At 45.4% G+C, this 22,879-nt stretch overlaps 1 protein-coding gene across 1 annotated transcript in view; it reads right to left on the bottom strand.

Annotated features, from left to right (window-relative positions):
* LOC145337961 (NACHT, LRR and PYD domains-containing protein 3-like) overlaps positions 1-22,879 on the bottom strand; it is an 88,949-nt gene that overhangs the window by 60,360 nt on the left and 5,710 nt on the right. The window contains exons 2-3 of the mRNA XM_080182740.1: positions 11,246-11,341; positions 3,671-3,837 (exon numbers count right to left, since the gene is read on the bottom strand). Of these exons, the coding sequence (XP_080038866.1) occupies positions 3,671-3,837; positions 11,246-11,309 (231 nt within the window). The 5' untranslated portion in view covers positions 11,310-11,341. The remainder of the gene's footprint in view (positions 1-3,670; positions 3,838-11,245; positions 11,342-22,879) is intronic.

Consider the following 22,879-nt stretch of genomic DNA (forward strand, 5'->3'; position numbering starts at 1 on the left):
AGAAACCATTTATTGAAAATCAAAAGGAAGAACAGCAATCACAACTTACAGCAAGTCTGTATCCCAGAACCAGCAGTCCGGTTAAAGATACTGCTCAAACAGAAAGTTTGTACTTTAAAAAGCCAGCAGGAGATTTAATGACCATCTCCCATGTCCTTTCTGGCCATCATAACACTCATCTACACAACTCATTGAGCCAGGGTTAGGCCTCTGGTTTGATTATAATGGTGGAGTGATGGATGTGTGATGTTATTATTGAATAGATTGAGGTGATAAGCAATGCTGCACCTGATAATCTAGCACATTTCACAGGGACATAGCATCGCACAACACCACACCCACTCCTCAGTTTGAAGAAGGTTCTTCATCTCCAACACAGACAGTACACTGAGTCTTACCAACACTGTCATAAACAAGTGAATCTGCCACAAGTTCAGCCTGGACAGTTCAGTCAGTAATCGTGCTGCCAAGACATCCTTGATTGGAGAAATTAAGCTGTTTTGCCTCTTTTTCTAGACCATTTCAGAGGGCAGTGAGTAGTCAAACACATTTGTGGATCACATACAGGCCAGCTTGAGTCAGGAAAACAGGTTTCCTCAGCTAAAATCACAGGTAAGATGCCTGAAGATTGAAGGGTGGCAAATGTTGTGCCTTTGTTTAAGAAGGGCCGAAGAGAAAAGTCTGGAAACTAGAGGCCGGTGAACCTCACATCCGTCATCGGGAAGTTGTTTGAAGATATTTTGAAAGACAGATTCTACAGACATTTAGAGACGCAATGACTGATAGAGGACAGGCAGCATGGTTTTGTGAGTGGAAAATCATGTCTCTCAAATTTGATTGAGTTTTTTGAAGGGATAACCAAGAAGGTAGATGAGGGAAGTGCAGTTGATGTTGTCTACATGGACTTTAGTAAGGTCTTTGACAAGGTACTGCATGGTAGGTTACTGCATAAGGTTAAATCTAACGGGATCCACGGTGAGGTATCTAAATGGATCCAAAATTGGCTTGATGACAGAGGGTGGTTGTATTGGGCTGTTTTTCAAACTGGAAGCCTGTGACTTGTGATGTGCCTCAGGGATCAGTGCTGGGTGTACTGTTATGTGTCATTCATCTTAATGATTTGGATGAGAATTTAGTCAGCATGGTTAGTAAGTTTGCAGATGACATCAAGATTGGTGGCATGGCAGACAGTGAAGACAGTTATCTAGCATTGTAACAGCCAGTGGGCTGACAAATGGTAGATGGAGTTTAATTTAGATAAATGTAAGGTGATGCATTTTGGTAGATTGAACCAGGACAGGACTTACTCAGTTAATGATAGGGCATTGGAGAGAGTTACAGAACGAAGAGATCTAGAGGCACAAGTTCATAGCTCCTTGAAAGCAGACAGAGTGGTGAAGAAGCCATTCGGCATGCTTGGTTTCATTAGTCAGAACATTGAATACAGGAGTTGGGATGTCTTCAAGTTGTACAAGATATTGATAAGGCCACACTTGGGATAACGTATCCAGTTCTAGTCATCCTATTATAGGAAGTATATTATTAAACTAGAAAGAGTGCAGAAAATATTTACTAGGACGCTACTTGGACTTGATGGATCGAGTTGCATGGGAGTTTTTTTCCTCTGGAGCATAGAAGGCTGAGAGGTGATCTTATAGAGGTCTATAAAATAATGAGGGGCACAGATCAGTGAGATAGTCAACATCATTTCCAAAAGGTAGAGGAGATTAAACTAGAGCGCATAGTTTAAGGTGAGAGGGGAGAGATACAAAGGGGTCCAGAGGATGGTGTGTGTCTGGAACAAGCTGCCAGAGGCAGTAGTAGAGGTGGGTACAACTTTGTATTTTAAAAGTCATTGGGAGTTACACGAGATGGGTATGGAGGGATATGGGACAAACAGGGGCAATTGGAACTAGCTTTGGGGTTAAAAGTGGGGCAGCATGGATAAGCTGGGCCGAAGGGACTGTTTACATGCTGAAAATCTCTATGACTTTAGAAAGGGCTTTTGCAAAACTAGTCAGTTTTGACGAAACTCGAATATTAATGTCAAAGCATGTTCCATGGTGTTTTAAAGCTCCGATCTCATAAGGGCTCCTTTAACACTGGTTTACACAAGCACCTGAGTTGATTTCTGGATTTTGAGACCAGATCTCCAGTTTGTGTATCCAGTAATATCCCAATAAGCTGCGGGGTGAGTGCAGCCGAGCCCCTGTCCCCGGGGGGGGCGAGTGCAGCCGAGCCCCTGTCCCCGGGGGGGGCGAGTGCAGCCGAGCTCCTGTCCCCGGGGGGGGTGAGTGCAGCCGAGCCCCTGTCCCCGGGGGGGGCGAGTGCAGCCGAGCTCCTGTCCCCGGGGGGGGTGAGTGCAGCCGAGCTCCTGTCCCCGGGGGGGGTGAGTGCAGCCGAGCTCCTGTCCCCGGGGGGGGTGAGTGCAGCCGAGCTCCTGTCCCCGGGGGGGGTGAGTGCAGCCGAGCTCCTGTCCCCGGGGGGGGTGAGTGCAGCCGAGCTCCTGTCCCCGGGCGGGGCGAGTGCAGCCGAGCTCCTGTCCCCGGGGCGAGTCCAGCCGAGCTCCTGTCCCCGGGGCGAGTCCAGCCGAGCTCCTGTCCCCGGGGGGGGGTGAGTCCAGCCGAGCTCCTGTCCCCGGGGGGGGCGAGTCCAGCCGAGCTCCTGTCCCCGGGGGGGGTGAGTGCAGCCGAGCTCCTGTCCCCGGGGGGGGCGAGTGCAGCCGAGCTCCTGTCCCCGGGGGGGGCGAGTCCAGCCGAGCTCCTGTCCCCGGGGCGAGTGCAGCCGAGCTCCTGTCCCCGGGGGGGGTGAGTCCAGCCGAGCTCCTGTCCCCGGGGTGAGTGCAGCCGAGCTCCTGTCCCCGGGGGGGGTGAGTCCAGCCGAGCTCCTGTCCCCGGGGGGGGCGAGTGCAGCCGAGCTCCTGTCCCCGGGGCGAGTGCAGCCGAGCCCCTGTCCCCGGGGGGGGCGAGTGCAGCCGAGCCCCTGTCCCCGGGGGGGGCGAGTGCAGCCGAGCTCCTGTCCCCGGGGCGAGTGCAGCCGAGCCCCTGTCCCCGGGGGGGGTGAGTCCAGCCGAGCTCCTGTCCCCGGGGGGGGTGAGTCCAGCCGAGCTCCTGTCCCCGGGGTGAGTCCAGCCGAGCTCCTGTCCCCGGGGGGGGTGAGTCCAGCCGAGCTCCTGTCCCCGGGGTGAGTCCAGCCGAGCTCCTGTCCCCGGGGGGGGGCGAGTGCAGCCGAGCCCCTGTCCCCGGGGCGAGTGCAGCCGAGCCCCTGTCCCCGGGGGGGGTGAGTCCAGCCGAGCTCCTGTCCCCGGGGGGGGCGAGCGCAGCCGAGCTCCTGTCCCCGGGGGGGGCGAGTGCAGCCGAGCTCCTGTCCCCGGGGGGGGGTGAGTGCAGCCGAGCTCCTGTCCCCGGGGGGGGCGCGAGTGCAGCCGAGCTCCTGTCCCCGGGCGGGGCGAGTGCGGCCGAGCCCCTGTCCCCGGGGGGGTACCTGGGTCTGGTGTAGACTTACAGACAGGAATATTATTCATCAATAACTCCATTATCAGTGCAGCTTGTGATTCCGTGTATACTCGAAGATTATCTGGACAGAACCTGTTCTTTTACCATCATTTGTCAATATATCCTGAAAGTTTTGCACTGATTGAAATAATTCATTCTGTGTCCCTCCCACTTACCCCATGTTCTTGTCCAGTGAAAATCCTCTCGTATGTTAACGATAAGCTGACTCCATCCACTCCTCCTTCCATCGCCTGCTCTAGTCTGTCCCGGTAGAATTTTGTCAATTTGAACAGTTGATATTCATCACAGTTTGTCAGGAACTCAGGGATTGTGGAGTTTGGATCTGTGAACACAAATGGAGAAAAATAAACTTGTCAATGAGTTTCTATCCATGTCGTTACACTTTACAAGAAGCAACTGAAGCCCCCTGTGAACCGTATTATCAAACACCTTGTGGGAACACAGAAACATTCAGTGAAAGTATATCTGACCGTACCCCTGTAACAAACTTAGCCCCAAATCCATAAAGATCCATTGTTAAAAGGCTATCAATTCCAAATATAAAACCAACATTTTTGTTTAATTATTCACTGGATGTGGGAGTTGCTGGTAAGGTTTGAATTTGTTTTCTTTCCTGAACTGCCATTGGAGGGAAACTTGCAGATAGTGGCCTTCCCATATATCTGCTGCCCTCGTCCCTCAAGGGTGACAGAGATCATGGATTGTGAAATGTTGAAGGAGCTTTGGTGGGTTGCCGCAGTTCCTCCTGTAAATGATACATATTACTGTCACTGTGCATATATTGGATATATTACACTGGAAGGGAATAGTTCGATCAAGCAGACACAGCACGGATTCATGAAGGGGAAGTCGTGTTTGACGAATTTACTGGATTTTTATGAAGATGTGACTAGTGCGGTAGACAGAGGGGAACAGGTGGATGTGGTGTTTTTAGATTTCCAGAAGACGTTCGATAAGGTGCCTCACAAAAGGTTGCTGCAGAAGATTAAGGTGCACGGAGTTGGGGGTAAGGTGTTAGCATGGATTGAGGATTGGTTGTCTAATAGGAAGCAGAGAGTTGGAATAAATGGGTGCTTTTTCTGATTGGCAGTTGGTGACTAGTGGAGTGCTGCAGGGATCGGTGCTGGGACCTCAGCTATTTACCATGTACACAGACGATCTGGAGGAGGGGACTGAGTGTCGGGTAATAAAGTTTGCTGAAGACACAAAGATGAGTGGAAAAGCAAATTGTGTGGAGGACACAGAGTCTGCAGAGAGATTTGGATAGGCTAAGTGAGTGGGCGAGGGCCTGGCAGATGGAGAATAATGTTGCCAAGTGTGAGGTTATCCACTTTGGAAGAAATAGTATTAAAATGGATTATTATTTAAATGGTGAAAAATTACAACATGCTACGGTGCAGAGGGACCTGGGGGTTTGTGCATGAATCGCAAAAATCCAGTCTGTGGGTGCAGCAGGTGATCAAGAAGGCGAATGGGATGCTGGCCTTTATAGCGAGGGGGGTAGAATATAAAAGCAGGGTGGTCTTGCTGCAACTGTACAGGGTACTGGTGAAGCCGCAGCTGGAGTACTGTGTGCAGTTTTGGTCCCTTTATTTGCAAAAGGATATTTTGGCCTTGGAGGGAGTACAGAGAAGGTTCACCAGGTTGATACCGGAAATGAGGGGTTCGCTTCTGAGGAGAGATTGAGTAGATTGGGCCTGTACTCGTCGGAGTTTAGAAGACTGAGGGGTGATCTATAGAGACATATAAGAATATGAAGGGGCTAGATAGGATAGAGGTAGAGAGATACTTTCCACTTAAAAAGGAAACTGGAACAAGAGGGCACAGCCTCAAAATAAGGAGGGGGGGGGGGTGTTCAGTTTAGAACGGAGTTGAGGAGGAACTTCTTCTCTCAGAGGATGGTGAATCTCTGGAATTCTCTGCCCATTGAAGTGGTGGAGGCTACCTCATTGAATATCACGGGTAGATAAGTTTCTGATAGACAAGGGGATTAAGGGTTATGGGGAGAAAGCGGGAATGTGGAACTGATCCACTTCAGATCAGCCATGATCTTATTGAATGGCGGGGCAAGCTCGAAGGGCTAGATGGCCTCCTCCTGCTCCTATTTCTTATGTTCTTATGCATTGGTGGCTAAGGGAGTGAGGTGCTGTACAATTGAGCTATCTGTCCCTATAAAACAGGAACAAGACTGTACCCAGGCATGGACAGATAAGTGGCAGGTAACACTAACACCAGACAACTGCCACACAACGAGCATTGCCAACAGAGAATCTAATCATCTCCCCATGGCATTCAACAGAATTACCATCACTGAATCTTCCACTGACCATATTCCCTGGGTTACCATTGAGACAAAACTGAACTTGACAAACAATATAAATTCTGTGGCTATAAGGACAGGTAAGAGGCTGGGAATTCTGCAGCAGATATTTCTCATTTCCCAATTCCCTAAAGCCCGTTCACTGTTTAAAATGCACAAGTCAGTAAAGTGATGGAATATTCATCTCTTGCCCAGAAGAAACCAGCTCCATTCACATGCAATAAACTCAATACTATTAATGACAAAACAACATGCTTGATTGGCAAACTATTGCAACTTCCAAGCCCATGACCTTTACCACCAGCAGGGTGGCATATGTATGGGAACATGACCACATGAAATTTCCTGACTTGGACTGATATCCCACTTCTTTCAAAATCCCGGGACTCCCTTCCTAATATACTGTGGGTCTACCTGCACCATATGGACTGCAAAGGTTCAAGTCAGCAGCAGCTTATCACCACCTTTCAAGGGAAGATAAGATGGGTAATAAATACAGGCTTCACCAACAAGGCTCAAACCTCTATAATGAATCTGAGAAAAATGCCTCACCGACTTTGTTTAAAACACTGGAATGAACCTCATCTCTGATTCATCATTAGATTCCTGGAGATGTCTGGCATGTTATTCCCTAATTCACTGTAAATTCTGATGCAAATTTGGCATTTGACATATCCACATTTCCATATTTTCACCGACAATATCGCTATTATCAGTTTTCACAGGGTCTACATTATTACTGACCACCGTCTGTTCCCAAATGTAACCAAAAAACTAACTGTTGATTTAATACCACTGCAAGTTTCATTTCATGCTCTCGAAATATGTTTTTTTCACTCATTGCTGTTCTTTCCAGGTAACAGTATCTATATTAATTTTGTATTGTGTAAAAGGGGTGTAAGGGATACATAACTACACCAGAGTAAGACGGTGACCGAGAGCAGCAAATTAGCTTCAAGTGGGACTTCAGTGCATGGGAGAGAGGTGTGGTATACATAGGAATTATTCTAAGTTAATTAAATGAGCAATCAATTTAAGTAAATAACGTAAGTAGCAAAGGCACCACTGGTGCTACATTGCAGCTGTGGAAATGTGGGAGCTTTTGGATTACAAGGCGATTTGCTGATGCATTTGTCAGGAAAAGTATAAGCAGCTGGAGGAAATTCGTATCTGGATTACTGATCTGGAAGCTGAACTGAAGACACTGTGTAATATCAGGCAGACAGAGAAATAGCCGGACACTTTGTTCCAAAAGAATTTAGTGAGGGGGAATGACACTGTTCACTGCAGTAAAGAGCAAGAGTGTAAAAGATGTTGCCTGACAAGAACCAGGTTGAGGCTGAAGAATGGGTCTAAGACTTGTGTTGTCCACTGAAATAAACAGGTAGCCGGTAAAAATGGTGAAAGTTGATAGTAGGAGTTTTTACAAGTATTCAAACAGGAAGAGAGTTGGTACAGTTGGTGCTGGCCCTGTGGAGAGTGACAATGGGGAGAGACTAGCAGATAATAATGAACTAGCAGATGAAGTGAACACAATTTGCTGTTGTCTACACTCTAGAGGATACAGAAGCATTCAGTAATATCTGTAGGACAGTGATTAGGAAAGAAATTTGATGAAATTGCAATCACGAGAAGGATGGTACTGAGCAAACTGCTCGAGCTGAGGCTGACAGATCTCCAGATTGAGATGGCATTCATCCTTGGATCACAAAGAGATGGGTAATGAGGTACTGGATACATTGGTGTTAATTTTCTAAAATTCCCTAGTTTGTGAAATGGTTCCATCAAGCTGAAAACCTGATAAATTTAACCTGTGTATTCAATAGGGATGGAGGTTAAAAAAAGATACTCTAGGCCAGTTACTTTGAGTTCTGTCACAGATAAAGCACTCAAATCGATCATTAAGAAGATTGTACCTGGACACAGAGAAACTCAAGGAAATCTGGGAGAGTCAGCATGGAAAGGGAAATCGTGCTTAATTAATTCATTGGTGTTCTTTGAAAGTAGCCACACCCCCACTTCCTGCCTTCAAACAAACCACTGTCCTCAGCAAACTACCCAGCCTTCAGGAGAACAGTGACCACAATACCACACAACCCTGCCACAGCAACCTCTGCAAGACATGTCGGATCACTGACACGGATACCATCATCTCACGGGAGAACACCATCCACCAGATACACGGTACATACTCCTGTAACTCAGCCAACATTGTCTACCTGATATGCTGCAGGAAAGGATGTCCCGAGGCATGGTACACTGGGGAGACCATGCAGATGCTACAATAAAGGATGAATAAACATCTCTCAACGATCACCAGGCGAGACTGTTCTCTTCCTGTTGGTGAACACTTCAGCGGTCACGGGCATTCAGTCTCTGATCTTCGGATAAGTGTTCTCCAAGGCGGCCTTCATGACACACAACAACGCAGAGTCACTGGGCAGAGACTGATAGCCAAGTTCCACACACGAGAATGGCCTCAACCAGGATACTGGGTCCATGTCGCACTCTCTGTAACCCCATGACTTGCCTGGACTTGCAAAATCTCACTAACTGTCCTGGCTGGAGACAGTACACATCTCTTTAATCCGTGCTTAATCCTCTCTCCACTCACACTGTCTGTACCTTTGAGACTTGATTGCCTGTGGAGACTCACATTCCAGCCATTATTTTGTAAATTGAGTTTGTGTCTTTATATGCCCTGTTTGTGAACTGAAATCCCAGTTGCCTGATGAAGGAGCGGTGCTCTGAAAGTTAGTGGATTTTGCTACCAAATAAATCTGTTGGACTTTAACCTGGTGTTGTGAGACTTCTTGCTGTTCTTTGAAGGATAAAGAGGAGTCTGTAGACATGCTGCACGTGGATTCCAGGGACAAGTTTTGTGGAAAATGAAAGATGACAGTGCAGGGATTAACATAATAGTATTGATTGAAGATTGGCTGACTGGTAGAAAACAGTAATTATGAATGGATGCTTTATCTGATTGGCAGGCTGGGACAAGTGGAATGCTGCAAGCGTCTATGATGTGACATCAACTTGTTATTTTTTTTTAAATGAATGAAATAGTTGAGAGAAGCAATGGCATCAAGGTTAAATTTACAGATGATACAAACATCAGTAGAAAAAGTTATTGTGAAGGGGATACAAGGAAGTTGTGCATTGGTGAGTAAAACTGACAGATGGAGTATTCTGTGGGAGAATGTGAATCTGTTTGCTTTGGCAGGGAGAATAAAATAAGCAGAATTACAAAACAGGAGAATGGCTGCAGAATTCTGATGCATTTGGATTTGGGTGCTCTAGTGCATGAGTCAGAAAAAAATAATTTGCAGGTACAGCAAATAATTAAGGTTAATGGAATATTGTCCTTTATTTTGAGGGGACTTGAAGATAAAAGGATATTACGCTTCAGTTTTACAGGGAATTGGGAAGACCACATCTCAAACGGCTGATGAACAGCAGATGGAGTTTAATTTAGATAAATGCGAGTTGATGCATTTTGATAGACTGAACTAGGGCAGGACTTACTCAGTTAATGGTAGGGTGTTAGTGAGTTACAGAACAAAGAGATCTTGGGGAACAGGCTCACAGCTCCTCAGAAGTGAAGTCACAGAGTGGTGAAGAAGACATTCCACATGTTTGGTTTCATTGGTCAGGAGTTGGGACGTCTTGTCGAAGTTGTACAAGACATTGGGAAGGCCACACTTGGAATACTGTGTACAGTTCTGGTCACCCTATTCTAGAAATGATAGTTTTAAACAAGAAAGGGTGCAGAAAAGATTTACTAGGATGCTCCTGGGACTTGATGGTTTGAGTTATAAGGAGAGGCTGGATAAGCTGGGACTTTTTCCCCTGGAGTGTAGGAGGCTGAGGGGACATATTATACAGAGTGTAAATTAATGAGAGGCATAGATAAGGTAGACAGTCAACAACATTTCCCAAATGTAGGGGGTGGGGGAGTCTAAAACTAGAGGCCATAGGCTTAGGGTGAGAGGGGAAAGATACAAAACAGACCAGAGGGGCAGTATTTTCCACAAAGGGTGGAGAGTGTCTGGAACAAGCTGCCAGAGGTGTTAATAGAGTCAGATACAATGTTGTCTTTTAAAAAACATTTAGAAGTTACATGGGTAAGATGGGTATTGGAATATGGGCTAAACACAGGCAACTGGGACCAGCTTACTGGTTTAAAAAAAGGCTGGCATGGAGAAGCTGGGCCGACGGGCCTGTTTCCATGCTGTAAACCTCTGACTAAATGACTTGATGAATATTGTGCCTAGTTAACGAGCTCATTATTTAACAATTCGTGTATTAGATGCTATTGAAAGGAAGTTAACTGGATTGATACCCAGAAGAAGCGGGTTATCTTATGAGGAAACACGAGACAGACTGGGCTTGTTTCCTTCAGATTCCAGAAAAGTGAGCAGTGACTTGATTGAAGTCTATAAAATCCGGCATTGACACCGAGGACATGGAAAGGATGTTTCCCCTTGTGGGTACGTCCAGGACACTATTTAAAACAAAGTTGTCTTTTTAGGTCAGAGATGATGAGTTTTTTCTTTCAGAGGCTGTTGATTTTGAAACACAAATAGATCAGTGATGATCCCATTGAACAGCAGAAGTGATGAAGGGGCCGAACGGCCTCCTTCTGCTCCTATTTCAGATGTTCGTATGAATTGTTTGTTCTCCCTTTTCCACTTATCTTTCCATTGTCCTTGATGGGTTCATGGTCCAGATGCTGGGGCCCTTCCTTCTGAAGCCGAGAATGAGAAACCCCACTCCTGTTCCAGCCTTGCAGTTTCACATTGACCCAGCCTCTTATTTCCCTCCTGACCTGACCCAGCACAGAATAATCCCGATATCACTAACTCATGCTTTGTTTTTCATTCCAGTGCTTCAGTTTTAACAGCTGCTCTATGAACGTCTTTCCATCTGTGTCACTACTTCAAAACATGGATCTTTTTGGTCTTTCCTCCTTCTCAAAGACGATGCCACCAGTTCCAGGATATTCTTTCCTCTGGTACGAGGGGGTAACTTACCATGTGTGATGTGCCAGGGCTGTAGAAGAATCTGTCTATTCCCCTGACAACAGAATCTCCAACCACTATCACTCCTATTTCTGTGGCCCACGTCTCTCACTGTTACTCAGGAACACTCTGTTTGAGTCACCCTTTGTCAACCTTACAATGTCCAAATTTGAATTTGAACTCAGCTGTTTGACAACAATTTGAAAACTGCCTCCGGGGACACATAGAGGAGATTCACAAATCACACCCGGCCCCTGGGCTGAACTTTGGATAAACCCGCTCTAGATGGTGCCTCACTCCCAATTTCTACTCAGTCCCTGTCCTGTTCCCTCTTCCTGTGTGAGCAGCAGACAAAACAGAAATTAGATCTGTATTTTTTGTGATCCTACCTGTGTCCAATCTCATTCTTGTTGGAGATATTGAACATTCTCCCCTGTTTGAACCTTCAGCCATGATACTGACAGACGTTCCCTGATTCTGAGACTCTGTAATAAGGATAATATCAATGTCAGGGTCAGATGTAAATATGAAAATCAGAACATAAGAACATAAGAAATAGGAGCAGGAGTCGGCCATCTAGCCCTTCGAGCCTGCCCCGCCATTCAATAAGATCATGGCTGATCTGAAGTGGATCAGTTCCACATTCCCGCCCTCTCCCCATAACCCTTAATCCCCTTGCCCACCAAAAACCTATCTACCCGCGTCTTAAAAATATTTAGCGAGGCAGCCTCCACCACTTCAACGGGCAGAGAATTCCAGAGATTCACCACCCTTTGAGTGAAGAAGTTCCTCCTCAACTCTGTTCTAAACTGCCCCCCCTTTATCTTGAGGCTGTGCCCTCTAGTCCTACTGTCTTTTTTGAGCGGGAAGAGTCTCTCCACCTCTATCCTATCCATCCCATTCATCATCTTATACGTCTCAATGAGATCTCCCCTCATTCTTCTAAACTCTAACGAGTACAAGCCTAGTTTATTCAGCCTCTCCTCATAGCTCAACCCCCTCAACTCCGGTATCAGCCTCGTAAACCTCCTCTGCACTCCCTCCAAGGCCAAAATATCCTTGCGTAAGTGCGGCGACCAAAACTGCACACAGTACTCCAGCTGCGGCCTCACCAATGCCCTATACAGCTGCAGCAAGACCTCCCTACTTTTATATGCAATCCCCGTCGTGATGAAGACCAGCATCCCATTCGCCTTCCTGACCACCTGCTGCACCTGCAGACTGGGTTTTTGCGACTCATGCACAAGGACCCCGAGGTCCCTCTGCACCGTCGCATGCTGCAGTTTTTCGCCATGAAAGTAAGTTCGCTGATGACACGAAGGTCGGTGGTGTTGTGGATGATCTGGAAGGATGGCAAAAGTTGCAGCAGGACATAGATAGGATGCAGGACTGGGCGGAGAAGTGGCAGATGGACTTCAACGCGGATAAATGTGTAGTCGTCCATTTTGGCAGAACCAACGGGATGAACGAGTACACTATCAAGGGCAGAAGTCTGAGTAGTGTTGAGGAGCAGAAGGATCTTGGGGTCCGGGTCCACAGGACTCTTAAATCGGCCTCGCAGGTGGAGGAGGTGGTCAAGAAGGCGTATGGTGTACTGGCCTTCATTAATCGAGGGATTGAGTTTAGGAGTCGGGAGGTAATGCTGGAACTTTATAAGACCCTTGTCAGGCCTCATTTGGAGTATTGTGCGCAGTTCTGGTCGCCTCACTATAGGAAGGATGTAGAAGCTATTGAAAGGGTGCAGAGGAGATTTACAAGGATGTTGCCTGGACTGGGAGGCATGCCTTATGAAGTTAGGTTGAGGGAGCTGGGACTCTTTTCCCTGGAGAGACGAAGGTTGAGAGGCGACCTGATAGAAGTTTACAAAATGTTGAGAGGAATAGATAGGGTGGACTCTCAGAGGCTATTTCCCCGGTTTGAAATGGTCGCTACGAGAGGACACAGATTTAAGGTGCAAGGAGGGAGGTTCAGAAGTGATGTTAGGGGTAAGTTTTTCACTCAGAGGGTGGTGAGTGAATGGAATCGGCTGCCGTCAGTGGTGGTGGAGGCGAACTCGCTGGGGTCTTTTAAAAGACTCCTGGATGAGTATATGGGGTTTAATGAGATTGAGGGTTATAGATAGGTCTGTAGGTTGGTAGGTGATGATGTGATCGGCGCAACTTGTGGGCTGAAGGGCCTGTTTGTGCTGTAGTGTTCTATGTTCTATGTTCTATCCCAGTAAATATAATGCATTGGCATCGTGATTCTATTAATCTCACTATCCAGGCTTCTATCTTATTAGCCAAGTACTCCAGCCTTGAGTTTGTGCAATGTCCTTCACAGGTCCATTTCCAAGTAACAACAGAACAGTGATTAGTTTGCTCTGGAAATGTCTCCAGTCAGTTATTTGAAATATTTATATTTAGTCTTAGCTGTCAACAGGAAAATCAAAAGCAAATATATTCAATAATTTGTGATTACGATTCTCTGCTGGTTGCACTTAGGGCAAATCTTTGGAGGAATTTGCAGTTAAGACACTCCTCCCTGCCCACCACCAACCCCAGCTCCAATATTAATCAATCAGACACAGAAAGTTATGATGAAACTTCATAAAATTTTCGTTCAGTTTCAAGCAGAACGAGGTCATGTAAAGAATAAAGAACATTCACTTGAGAAAAAAGGTAACAATGTTAAATAGGGTGAATAAATGATTGATGAATATCATACTAGATTTGAAGGACCTCAGCTGCATGGACAGGATCTGGACAGGAAGAAGAGAGACCGATAGAATCTTGCAAATGATGTTCAAAACAACAAACAAATTGAACAGTGACCACAGAGAAACTATTACCATTGTTGGAAGGATTCATCAGATTTCTAACCCATTTTCATAAATGTCTTCAAATGGAAATGAGTAAGTATTAAAGGAAAGGAAGCAGGGTCACGGGGAAAAGGCAGGGTAGTGATATTGGTTGGATTGTCCTGACAGAAACCTAATATGAACCACTGAGCTCCTTCAGCGACCTAAGTTTTAAATGCATCTGCTGTACAACTTCATCAAAAGTTGATTTGGCATTGGTGCTCGATGTTAAATATTATAGTGATGGTTCGGATATCCTGGGGTCTTGCCTTGTGCAAATGTTATCATTCCTGCTTCCTGATAAATTAATGTAGGGAAATCAACAGTTTATTCAACAGACCCTGGATTAAGGACAATTACACACCAGAATCACAAACTCCACCTTCAGCCTGATCAGTACAATCCCTCACCATGTTTTGCTCTCATTTACTGCTGGGTCTGAATCTCACACACCCTTATTTATATTAACTTATTCTGAAAAATCTCTGACCGAATTAGACAAAATCATTCATTTTGTATGCCTGTTTACAGTGACTGCCTTCCCCGGCTCTTTCAGACCCACAGAAAAACTGTGTCTGAAGTTGTTCAATTTGATGTTTTCCTCATTTTGTTACCCACTCTATAATGTTATTCTCTGACTATAAATGTACAGAGAGAGAAAAGTGAAAAGAACATTGTCCCTTGTTTGGGTTCAGACAACAGAAGATAGGAAACACTGAGCTCTCCTGTTGAAGAAAACCTTTCCTTTCAATCACTAGATTTTTCATTCTATTTTGCTACAATTTTATCTCAGTAAATGTAATGTATTTGCATCTTTGCTCCATTAATTTTGGTATCCAGACATCTATCATTTTAACCAGTTTAAACAGCCTTGAATGTGTACACTTTCCTTCATAGCTTATTTTCCAGCAACAGTGGAGTAATGATTGAAATGTTGTGGAGATGGTCTCTGTTTCATTACATGCGGTAATTCTGTTTCCAACCTTCTAAACAGCAATGTGACTAATACGTAACTTCAATATTGTGTTGTTACTCTTCTCTGCGCTTATACTTTTTGGAATTAAATTACACAATGTCTGTCCCACCAGAGGATAGATCGACCAGAGGTGGTGGCAGAAACCTGGAAGGGATTAATCAAGATTGAACATCTCAGGAAATTAACATATGGTGTTAACTGAGAACTTCCAGCCCAGGTGTGGACATCCTGGGGAACTCCGTAGTTAGGGTGCCCCTAAGTACAGACATTACTTTCTCAACCACAGGATGTTATGATGAAATCATAATCCCTCCAAACCTCACTTTCTCATAATGAGTTCCTTATCAATTACACACAAGGACATTTTCAATTGATTTACTCAATTAACCCTCTGATCATTTTAGGCCAAGACATGAATTACATCGGGGCAGGAACAAGACTGATATCCTTGGGGAGTTCTTGCTAGAATGGTTGGACAGGCTTCAAATCAATTTGCCAGAGGGATGGGAATCTATGTGACTATTCCAAGTTGGGGTAATCAAGAAAAAAGACGGAAAAGGTGAATATGAATGTTGATTGGCAGTGAAATCAAGGACCAGGGTCAGATAAGGACTCAGTAAAAATTTTAGGAATGGGACAAGAAACATCAAAAGTGTTTACCTTACGATTTCATACCTGAATGCTCAGAGCTTCCAAATCAAAATAGAATAGTTGTGTGAATAGTTGTCAATGGTTATTGTTTTATTTTGTAATACAGAGCAATGGTTGCTAGGTTACCAAGTATTGGAAATAAGCATTGAGGAGTATTCAATGTTTTAAGAAGTACCGCCAGAAAGGGAGAGAGAGTGGAGTTTCATTGTTGATTGAATAAGTTACTGATATGTTCCTGGGGAAATATGTTAGCCCAGATGGAGGAACATAGATTGGGTAGATAGGATAAAAAAAACTTTTCATCTCACAAGACAGTTCAATAAAAAGGGAGGAACGATTTTACGTTTGGAGAAGGAGATTCAGAGCGGTTTTGAGAAAAAAATGTTTTCACCCAGAGGGTAATGGTAATCTGGAAACTCGTTGCCTGAAAGGGTGGTAGAAGTGAGTGAACTCTCACAGTATTTTGGCATCTATACAAGTGGTTGCAATACTATGGCAGAGGCATTACATGCAAAGTGCTGGAAAATAGATGAGAAAACATAGGTGCTTGATGGCCGGCAGAGACAAGATGGGCCGAAAGGCCTTGTTCTATGCTCTAGAGCAGCACGATTCTATCTCTAACATTCTGCCCCTTTTAGCAAAGTGTCTTAATCAGGACTTCACCGGCAGTCAACTGCTGCCCAGCCTTAACAAAAAAATACTGTTGTTCCCACATATCTGAAACCTGTTCGACAATGGATTCATAATGTGATGCTACTTGCAGTATAACAATGCTAACTTAGGCTCGTGGAATGGCGTCTGGGTTTTACTAACATAAATATATAAATTTCAAGAGCAAGGATCTCAGTCTTTAACTGCAGTAGGGCCACCTAAATGTGATGTAATCCATGTAGAGGTCATCGTTGTGCATGCTCCACAGTGACTCTAGCCACAGTTCCAGCTCCAGGTAGTTACAACGTGAAACTCTTCAGGAAAGTGGACACACTGCGGGCTCTGGAAATGTTCTTTCCTTCCCACATCACACATCAACTTTCCACATGGCCAAACTGTCGAGTCATGACTTGTCCTTAACACAACCCCATGACTTATACTTCATCTAGTTTTGATAATTATAAGGGTTACACAAATACCTACCAAATCCTACTTAACCAGGCCGTCGCTCATCTCTGAGGAATAATCAAAAATGAATGGAGCACCTCGAGTGTCGCTTCACCCAACTCTCTCGCTCAGCAAATGTGAATCTAAGAACTGCAAAGCTGCTCACCAAAACCGACCAAAGCAACACTCAGAAACAGATCATTGTATGCTCTCTGATTCAAATGTCTAAACCTATCTTCAGCCAGTTATCAAACTAATTTACAGAACCTGTTTGAAAACTAAACTTCTCTCCTTCTACCCGAGAAACACAATTCTATTATTATTGAACTAAACACGGAATTAAATTCAGAGAATGTATCTTGGCTGTGGAAGAACCACCTCCAGTTCGAATATAGTCAGGTTATAGACATTTATGGCATTCAACAATTCCAATATAACCGCAACAGATCCATTCGCACCCACTACAAGTTTTATTTCTTGCAGATTTTTTGTTTGATTTAAAGGAGCTGATCATTTTATTTTTAGTCTCATCTTATTCTGTTGATAGGACAATGACTGTCACCAAAATTATCCTGATCAATATTTTATTGAATTGTTTTTCATCATTCTACTGAATTCGAATGGAAATTTTCAGTGTATGACCGGGGAACAGAGAGGAAGGGACAGGGATGGGGAATGGCCTGCTTCTGTTTTGAGAAACTAGAAAGAGGAGTTTGCTACTCTGCCCTTCGAGCCTGATCCGCCATGCATTTCCATCATGGATGATCATCGAATTCAATATCCTCATTCCTCCCATCCCCCCATATCCCTTGAAGAGATGGAGGATCGAAGGAGTGAATATGTAGAAAGAGATATCAGAACATAACATAAGAAATAGGAGCAGGAGTAGGCCATCTAGCCCTTCGAGCCTGCCCCGCCATTCAATAAGATCATGGCTGATCTGTCGTGGCTCAGTTCCACATTCCCGCCCTCTCCCCATAACCCTTAATCCCCTCTCTTATCAAAAACCCATCAACCCGCGTCTTAAAAATATTTAGCGAGGCAGCCTCCACCACTTCAACGGGCAGAGAATTCCAGAGATTCACCACCCTTTGAGTGAAGAAGTTCCTCCTCAACTCCGTTCTAAACCGCCCCCCTTTTATCTTGAGGCTGTGCCCCCTAGTCCTACTGTCCTTTCTGAGCGGGAAGAGTCTCTCCACCTCTATCCTATCCATCCCATTCATCATCTTATACGCCTCAATGAGATCTCCCCTCATTCCTCTAAACTCTAACGAGTACAAGCCTAGTTTATTCAGCCTCTCCTCATAGTTCAACCCCCTCAACTCCGGTATCAGCCTAGTAAACCTCCTCTACACTCCCTCCAAGGCCAAAATACCTTTGCGCAGGTGCGGCGCCCAAAACTGCACACAGTACTCCAGCTGCGGCCTCACCAATGCCCTATACAGTTGCAGCAAGACCTCCCTACTTTTATATTCAATCCCCCTCGCTATGAAGGCCAGCATCCCATTCGCCTTCCTGACCACCTGCTGCACCTGCAAGCTGGGTTTTTGCGACTCATGCACAAGGACCCCGAGGTCCCTCTGCACCGTCGCCTGCTGCAGTTTTTCTCCACATAAGTAATAGTCCTTCCTACCATTATTCCTACCAAAGTGGACCACCTCACACTTGCCAACATTAAATTCCATTTGCCATTTCCTGGCCCATTCGCCCAGCCTATCTAGATCCTTCTGCAGACTCTCCACACCCTCCGCACAATTTGCCTTTCCACCAACCTTTGTGTCATCAGCAAATTTCGACACCCTACACTCGGTTCCCTCCTCCAGATCATCTATATAAATGGTAAATAGCTGAGGCCCCAGCACCGACCCCTGGGGCACTCCACTATTCACCAACCGCCAATCCGAATAGCACCCATTGACCCCCTCTCTCTGCCTCCTATTTGACAACCAATCCTCTATCCACGCTAACACCCTACCCCCAACTCCATGTCCCCTGACCTTCTGCAATAACCTCTTGTGAGGTACCTTGTCAAACACCTTCTGAAAATCAAGAAACACCACATCCACCGGCTCTCCTCTATCCACCGCCCTAGACACATCCTCATAGAACTCCAGTAAATTTGTCAGACACGACTTCCCCTCAACCGTGCTGCGTCTGCTCTATCAAGCAATTCCCCTCAAGATGCAGAAAAAAGGAGAGAGATATTGGGGTAGAAAAGTTAACATCAGCCTGGGGAGATGCTGAAACACTTGGTAACATTTTTTGTAACATTGGTAATTTCTTTGACTGGAGATCATAGAACATAGAACATAGAACATTACAGCGCAGAACAGGCCCTTCGGCCCACGATGTTGCGCCGACCAGTTACAAAAACAATGACCCACTAGCCTATACCAATCCCTTTTCGTCCATAAACCTATCCAGAGATCTCTTAAACGCCCCCAAACTAGACGCATTTACAACTGCAGCAGGCAGGGCATTCCAATCCCTCACCACCCGCTGGGTAAAGAACCTACCCCTGACATCCGTCCTGTAGCTACCCCCCCTTAATTTAAAGCCATGCCCCCTCGTGCTAGCTTTCTCCATCCGAGGAAAAAGGCTATCACTATCCACCCTATCTAAACCTCTAATCATCTTATATGTTTCAATAAGATCCCCTCTTAGCCGCCTTCTTTCCAACGAAAACAACCCTAAATCCCTCAGTCTCTCCTCATAGGACCTCCCCACCATACCAGGCAACATCCTAGTAAACCTCCTCTGCACCCTCTCCAAAGCCTCCACATCCTTCTTGTAATGCGGGGACCAGAACTGCACACAGTACTCCAAGTGCGGCCGCACTAGAGTAGTGTACAGTTGCAACATTACACTGCGACTCCTAAATTCAATCCCCCTACCAATAAACGCCAAGACACCGTACGCCTTCTTAACAACCTTATCTACTTGATTCCCAACTTTCAGGGATCTATGTACACACACACCTAGATCCCTCTGTTCATCCACACTATTCAAAGTCCTCCCGTTAGCCCTATACTCGACACATCTGTTGCTCCTACCAAAGTGAATTACCTCACACTTCTCCGCATTAAATTCCATCCGCCACCTCTCGGCCCAGCTCTGCAACCTATCTAAGTCTCCCTGCAGACTATGACACCCTTCCTCACAATCTACCACACCTCCAATTTTGGTATAAAATCAGTGTGATTTTAGACACTATGTTATGTTTAGTCACGACCAAGTGGTTAGGACAATGCACTAGAAATCCACTGAGGTTTCCCTGCACATGTTTGAATCCTGCCGACTACGTAGTTCTCATTTCTTAAGGTTCAGCTTCAAGTTTCACCACCTTCCTTTGGAACTAACCTTGCCTGAGACAGAATAATATTCCCCCATCTCAACAGCAGCAAAAGATATCCAGAAGACCAATGGTGGTGTGCAGGAGGGGGCACTGCATCAAGTAAAGAGGCAGTGAGAAGATTAGTGAAAGCAATGGGATGTTTCAGGTATCGAGGGACACACCACAAATTTATTGATGCTGTTTGTCACCACTGCAACAAAAAGGGGGCGTTTAATGAAGAACTGTAAAGATGCTAAGAGCAAGTCGAAAGCAGAGTAAGGGAATTCAAATCTGAAAAAGCTTCAGTCAGCTATACATCACCTGGAAAGCTCAGAGCAGATACAGGAGCAAAGGATTCCATATCATTCCATAAGACTTCGGGTAGGAATGGATAAAGGCAAGAGTGACCCTCGGTTCAACTGGACAAGGGCCAAATACATCCAAATTAGACAGGAAACAGGGGAGTGCGGATATGGAGCAGCTCTTTGAGGGCAAATACAGGACTGGCATTTGGGAAGCTTTTAAAGGCCAATTGGTTGAAATGCAGGACATGCCTGACCTGGAGAAAATGAAGGATAGAAATGGCAGAAATCGGGAACCATGGATGACAAGGAAAATTGTAAGCTTAGTCAAAAAAAATCAAAAAATAGATCGAGGCAACGAAACAAAAACTGACAAAGCCTCTGAGGAGTGTGGAGAAAATAAAAAAATGAATTGAATCATCAAATTATGAGGGCTAAAACGTTTTTAGCAAACAGGGTGAAGGAGAATCCCATATCTTTTATGTATGTATTCAGAGCAAGAGAGTAGCCCAAGAAAGAATAGGCCCAATCATGGGCAATGGGCACATGGTATGTGTGGAATCACAGGAAGTCAATGAGATCATTAATAAGTACTTTGTATCCATATTCATCAAGGGTTGGGCATGAGGATGTTGAGGCCAAGGATAGGTGTGTGAACACTCTAGGGAATGTCAATATATCAAAGAAGAAAGCAATAAGTATCTCAATTAAATGAAGGTAGACAAGTCCTTGGGGACAGATGGGATTGACCCCAGTTTACTGTGGGAGGAAAGAAATAGGGGAATAAAAAAGATATCTTCACATCCTCTTTAACCACAGACGAGATTCCAGATGACTGGAGAATAGCCATTGTTGATCCATTGTTTCAGAAAGAAAGCCGGCATAATCCAGGAAATCAAGGGTTACTGAGCCTAACGTCTGTGGTGGAGAAGCTTCTGGTGAGGATATGTGCACATTTGGAAGACATTGACTAGCTTGTGTCAGGCAGCGTGGTTTTTATAAGGGAAAATCATGTCTCACCAACTTGACTGAGGTTTTCGAAGAGGTGATAAAGATATCTGATGAGGGAAGGTCTGTGGGTGTAGTTTATATGGACTGTACTAAGGCGTTTGACAGGATGCCACATGGCAGACTAGTACAACAACTGAAATCACAAGGAATTGGGTGGGCTGGCTAGACGGAAACAGAACTGGCTTGGTGATAGAAGACAGAGGGCAGGATGTTACGGCTGTGCTCGTCCCAAAACTGTAAAAGCCAACCCGAGGTCAACAAACCTTACCTCGGCTTTCCGATTTCCATGGTGGGCAGAAGAGGAAAATTCGCCCCAGAAAGCAGCAGGGCAAGGGTTTTTTTTTCAGAATGGTGATCTATAGTTAGTAATGTTCTGCAGGAATTAGTGCTGGGACCTATTTCATTTGGGGAAAACTGGATGGGCTGATTAGTAAGTTTGCGGGTGACACGAAGATTGGTGGAGAGGGCAATAGTGTTCAGTTTACAACAGGATATAGATAGATTGGAAACTTGGGCACAGAAATGACAAATGAAATGTAATCTGGATAAATGTGAGGTGCTGCATTTTGGAGGATCAAGTTTATGTGTGAATTGTACAGTAAACGGCAGAACCTTTGGAACATTAAGACACAGAGGGATCTGGGTGTGCAGGTCCACAGTTCCCTAAACATGGCAACATAGGTGGCCATAGTTATTAAGACATATGGCCAGGGTATTGATTACAAGCGTTGGCAAATCATGCTGCAGCTATATAAAACCTTGGTTCGGCCACATTTGGAGTACTGCCTGCAGTTCTGGTCACCACACTACCAGAAGGATGTGGAAGCTTTGCAGAGCACAAATAAGATTCACCAGGATGTTGCCTGGTCTGAAGGGTGTTGGCTATGGTGAGAGGTTGAATAAACAAGGATTGTTTTCACTGAACAGCCACAGGCTGAGTGGAGACCTGATAGAGATTTAGAAACTTATGAGATGCACAGACATGGTGCAAATTCAGAAGCTTTTTCCCCAGGGTGCAAGTGTCAGTAAAAGGGTTCAAGGTGAGAGGGGGAAAGTTTGAGACAGATGTGCAGGGGAAGTTTTTCACACAGAGAATGGTTGGAGCCTGGAACATGCTGCCAGAGGTGGTGGTTGACACAGGCACATTCGCAACATTTAAGGCCATCATAGAATCATAGAAACCCTATTGTGCAGAATGAGGCCATTTGGCCCATTGAGTCTGCACCGACCACAATCCCACCCATTCCCTATCCTCACAACCCTTCATATTTACCCACTAATACCTCTAAACTACACATCTCAGAACACTAAGGGGCAATTTTAGCATGGCCAATCAACTAAACTGCACATCTGTGGGAGGAAACTGGAGCACCCGGAGGAAACCCACGCAGACACGAGGAGAATGTGCAAACTCCACACAGACAGTGACCCGAGCTGGGAATCAAACCCAGGTCCCTGGAGCTGTGAAGCAGCAGTGCTAACCACTGTGCTACCCCTAGATGGCATTTGGATGGGTAGATGGAAAAGGAAGGAATAGAGGGATACAGGCCGAGTAAGGGCAGAAGGGCTTTTTATTTCAGTTAGCACATCATAATCAGCACAGGTTTGGAGGGCCGAAGGGTGTGTTCTTGTGTTGTACTTTTCTTTGCTCTAGGAGCACTCTTACAACATGTTTAATGTGAGTCAGGGTGTGTGAAACCTATCTATGAAACAGTGGAGGTCGGTGGAAAACAAACCAAGGTGGTGGTGGACACGGGAACCTCTGCCTCTGTAAAGGACCAGCAAGACAACTTGGGACTCTAACCAGGCACC

The sequence above is a fragment of the Carcharhinus amblyrhynchos genome, unplaced genomic scaffold (genome assembly GCF_965287045.1).
Source record: "Carcharhinus amblyrhynchos unplaced genomic scaffold, sCarAmb.v2.hapA scaffold_86, whole genome shotgun sequence".
Taxonomy (NCBI): domain Eukaryota; kingdom Metazoa; phylum Chordata; class Chondrichthyes; order Carcharhiniformes; family Carcharhinidae; genus Carcharhinus; species Carcharhinus amblyrhynchos.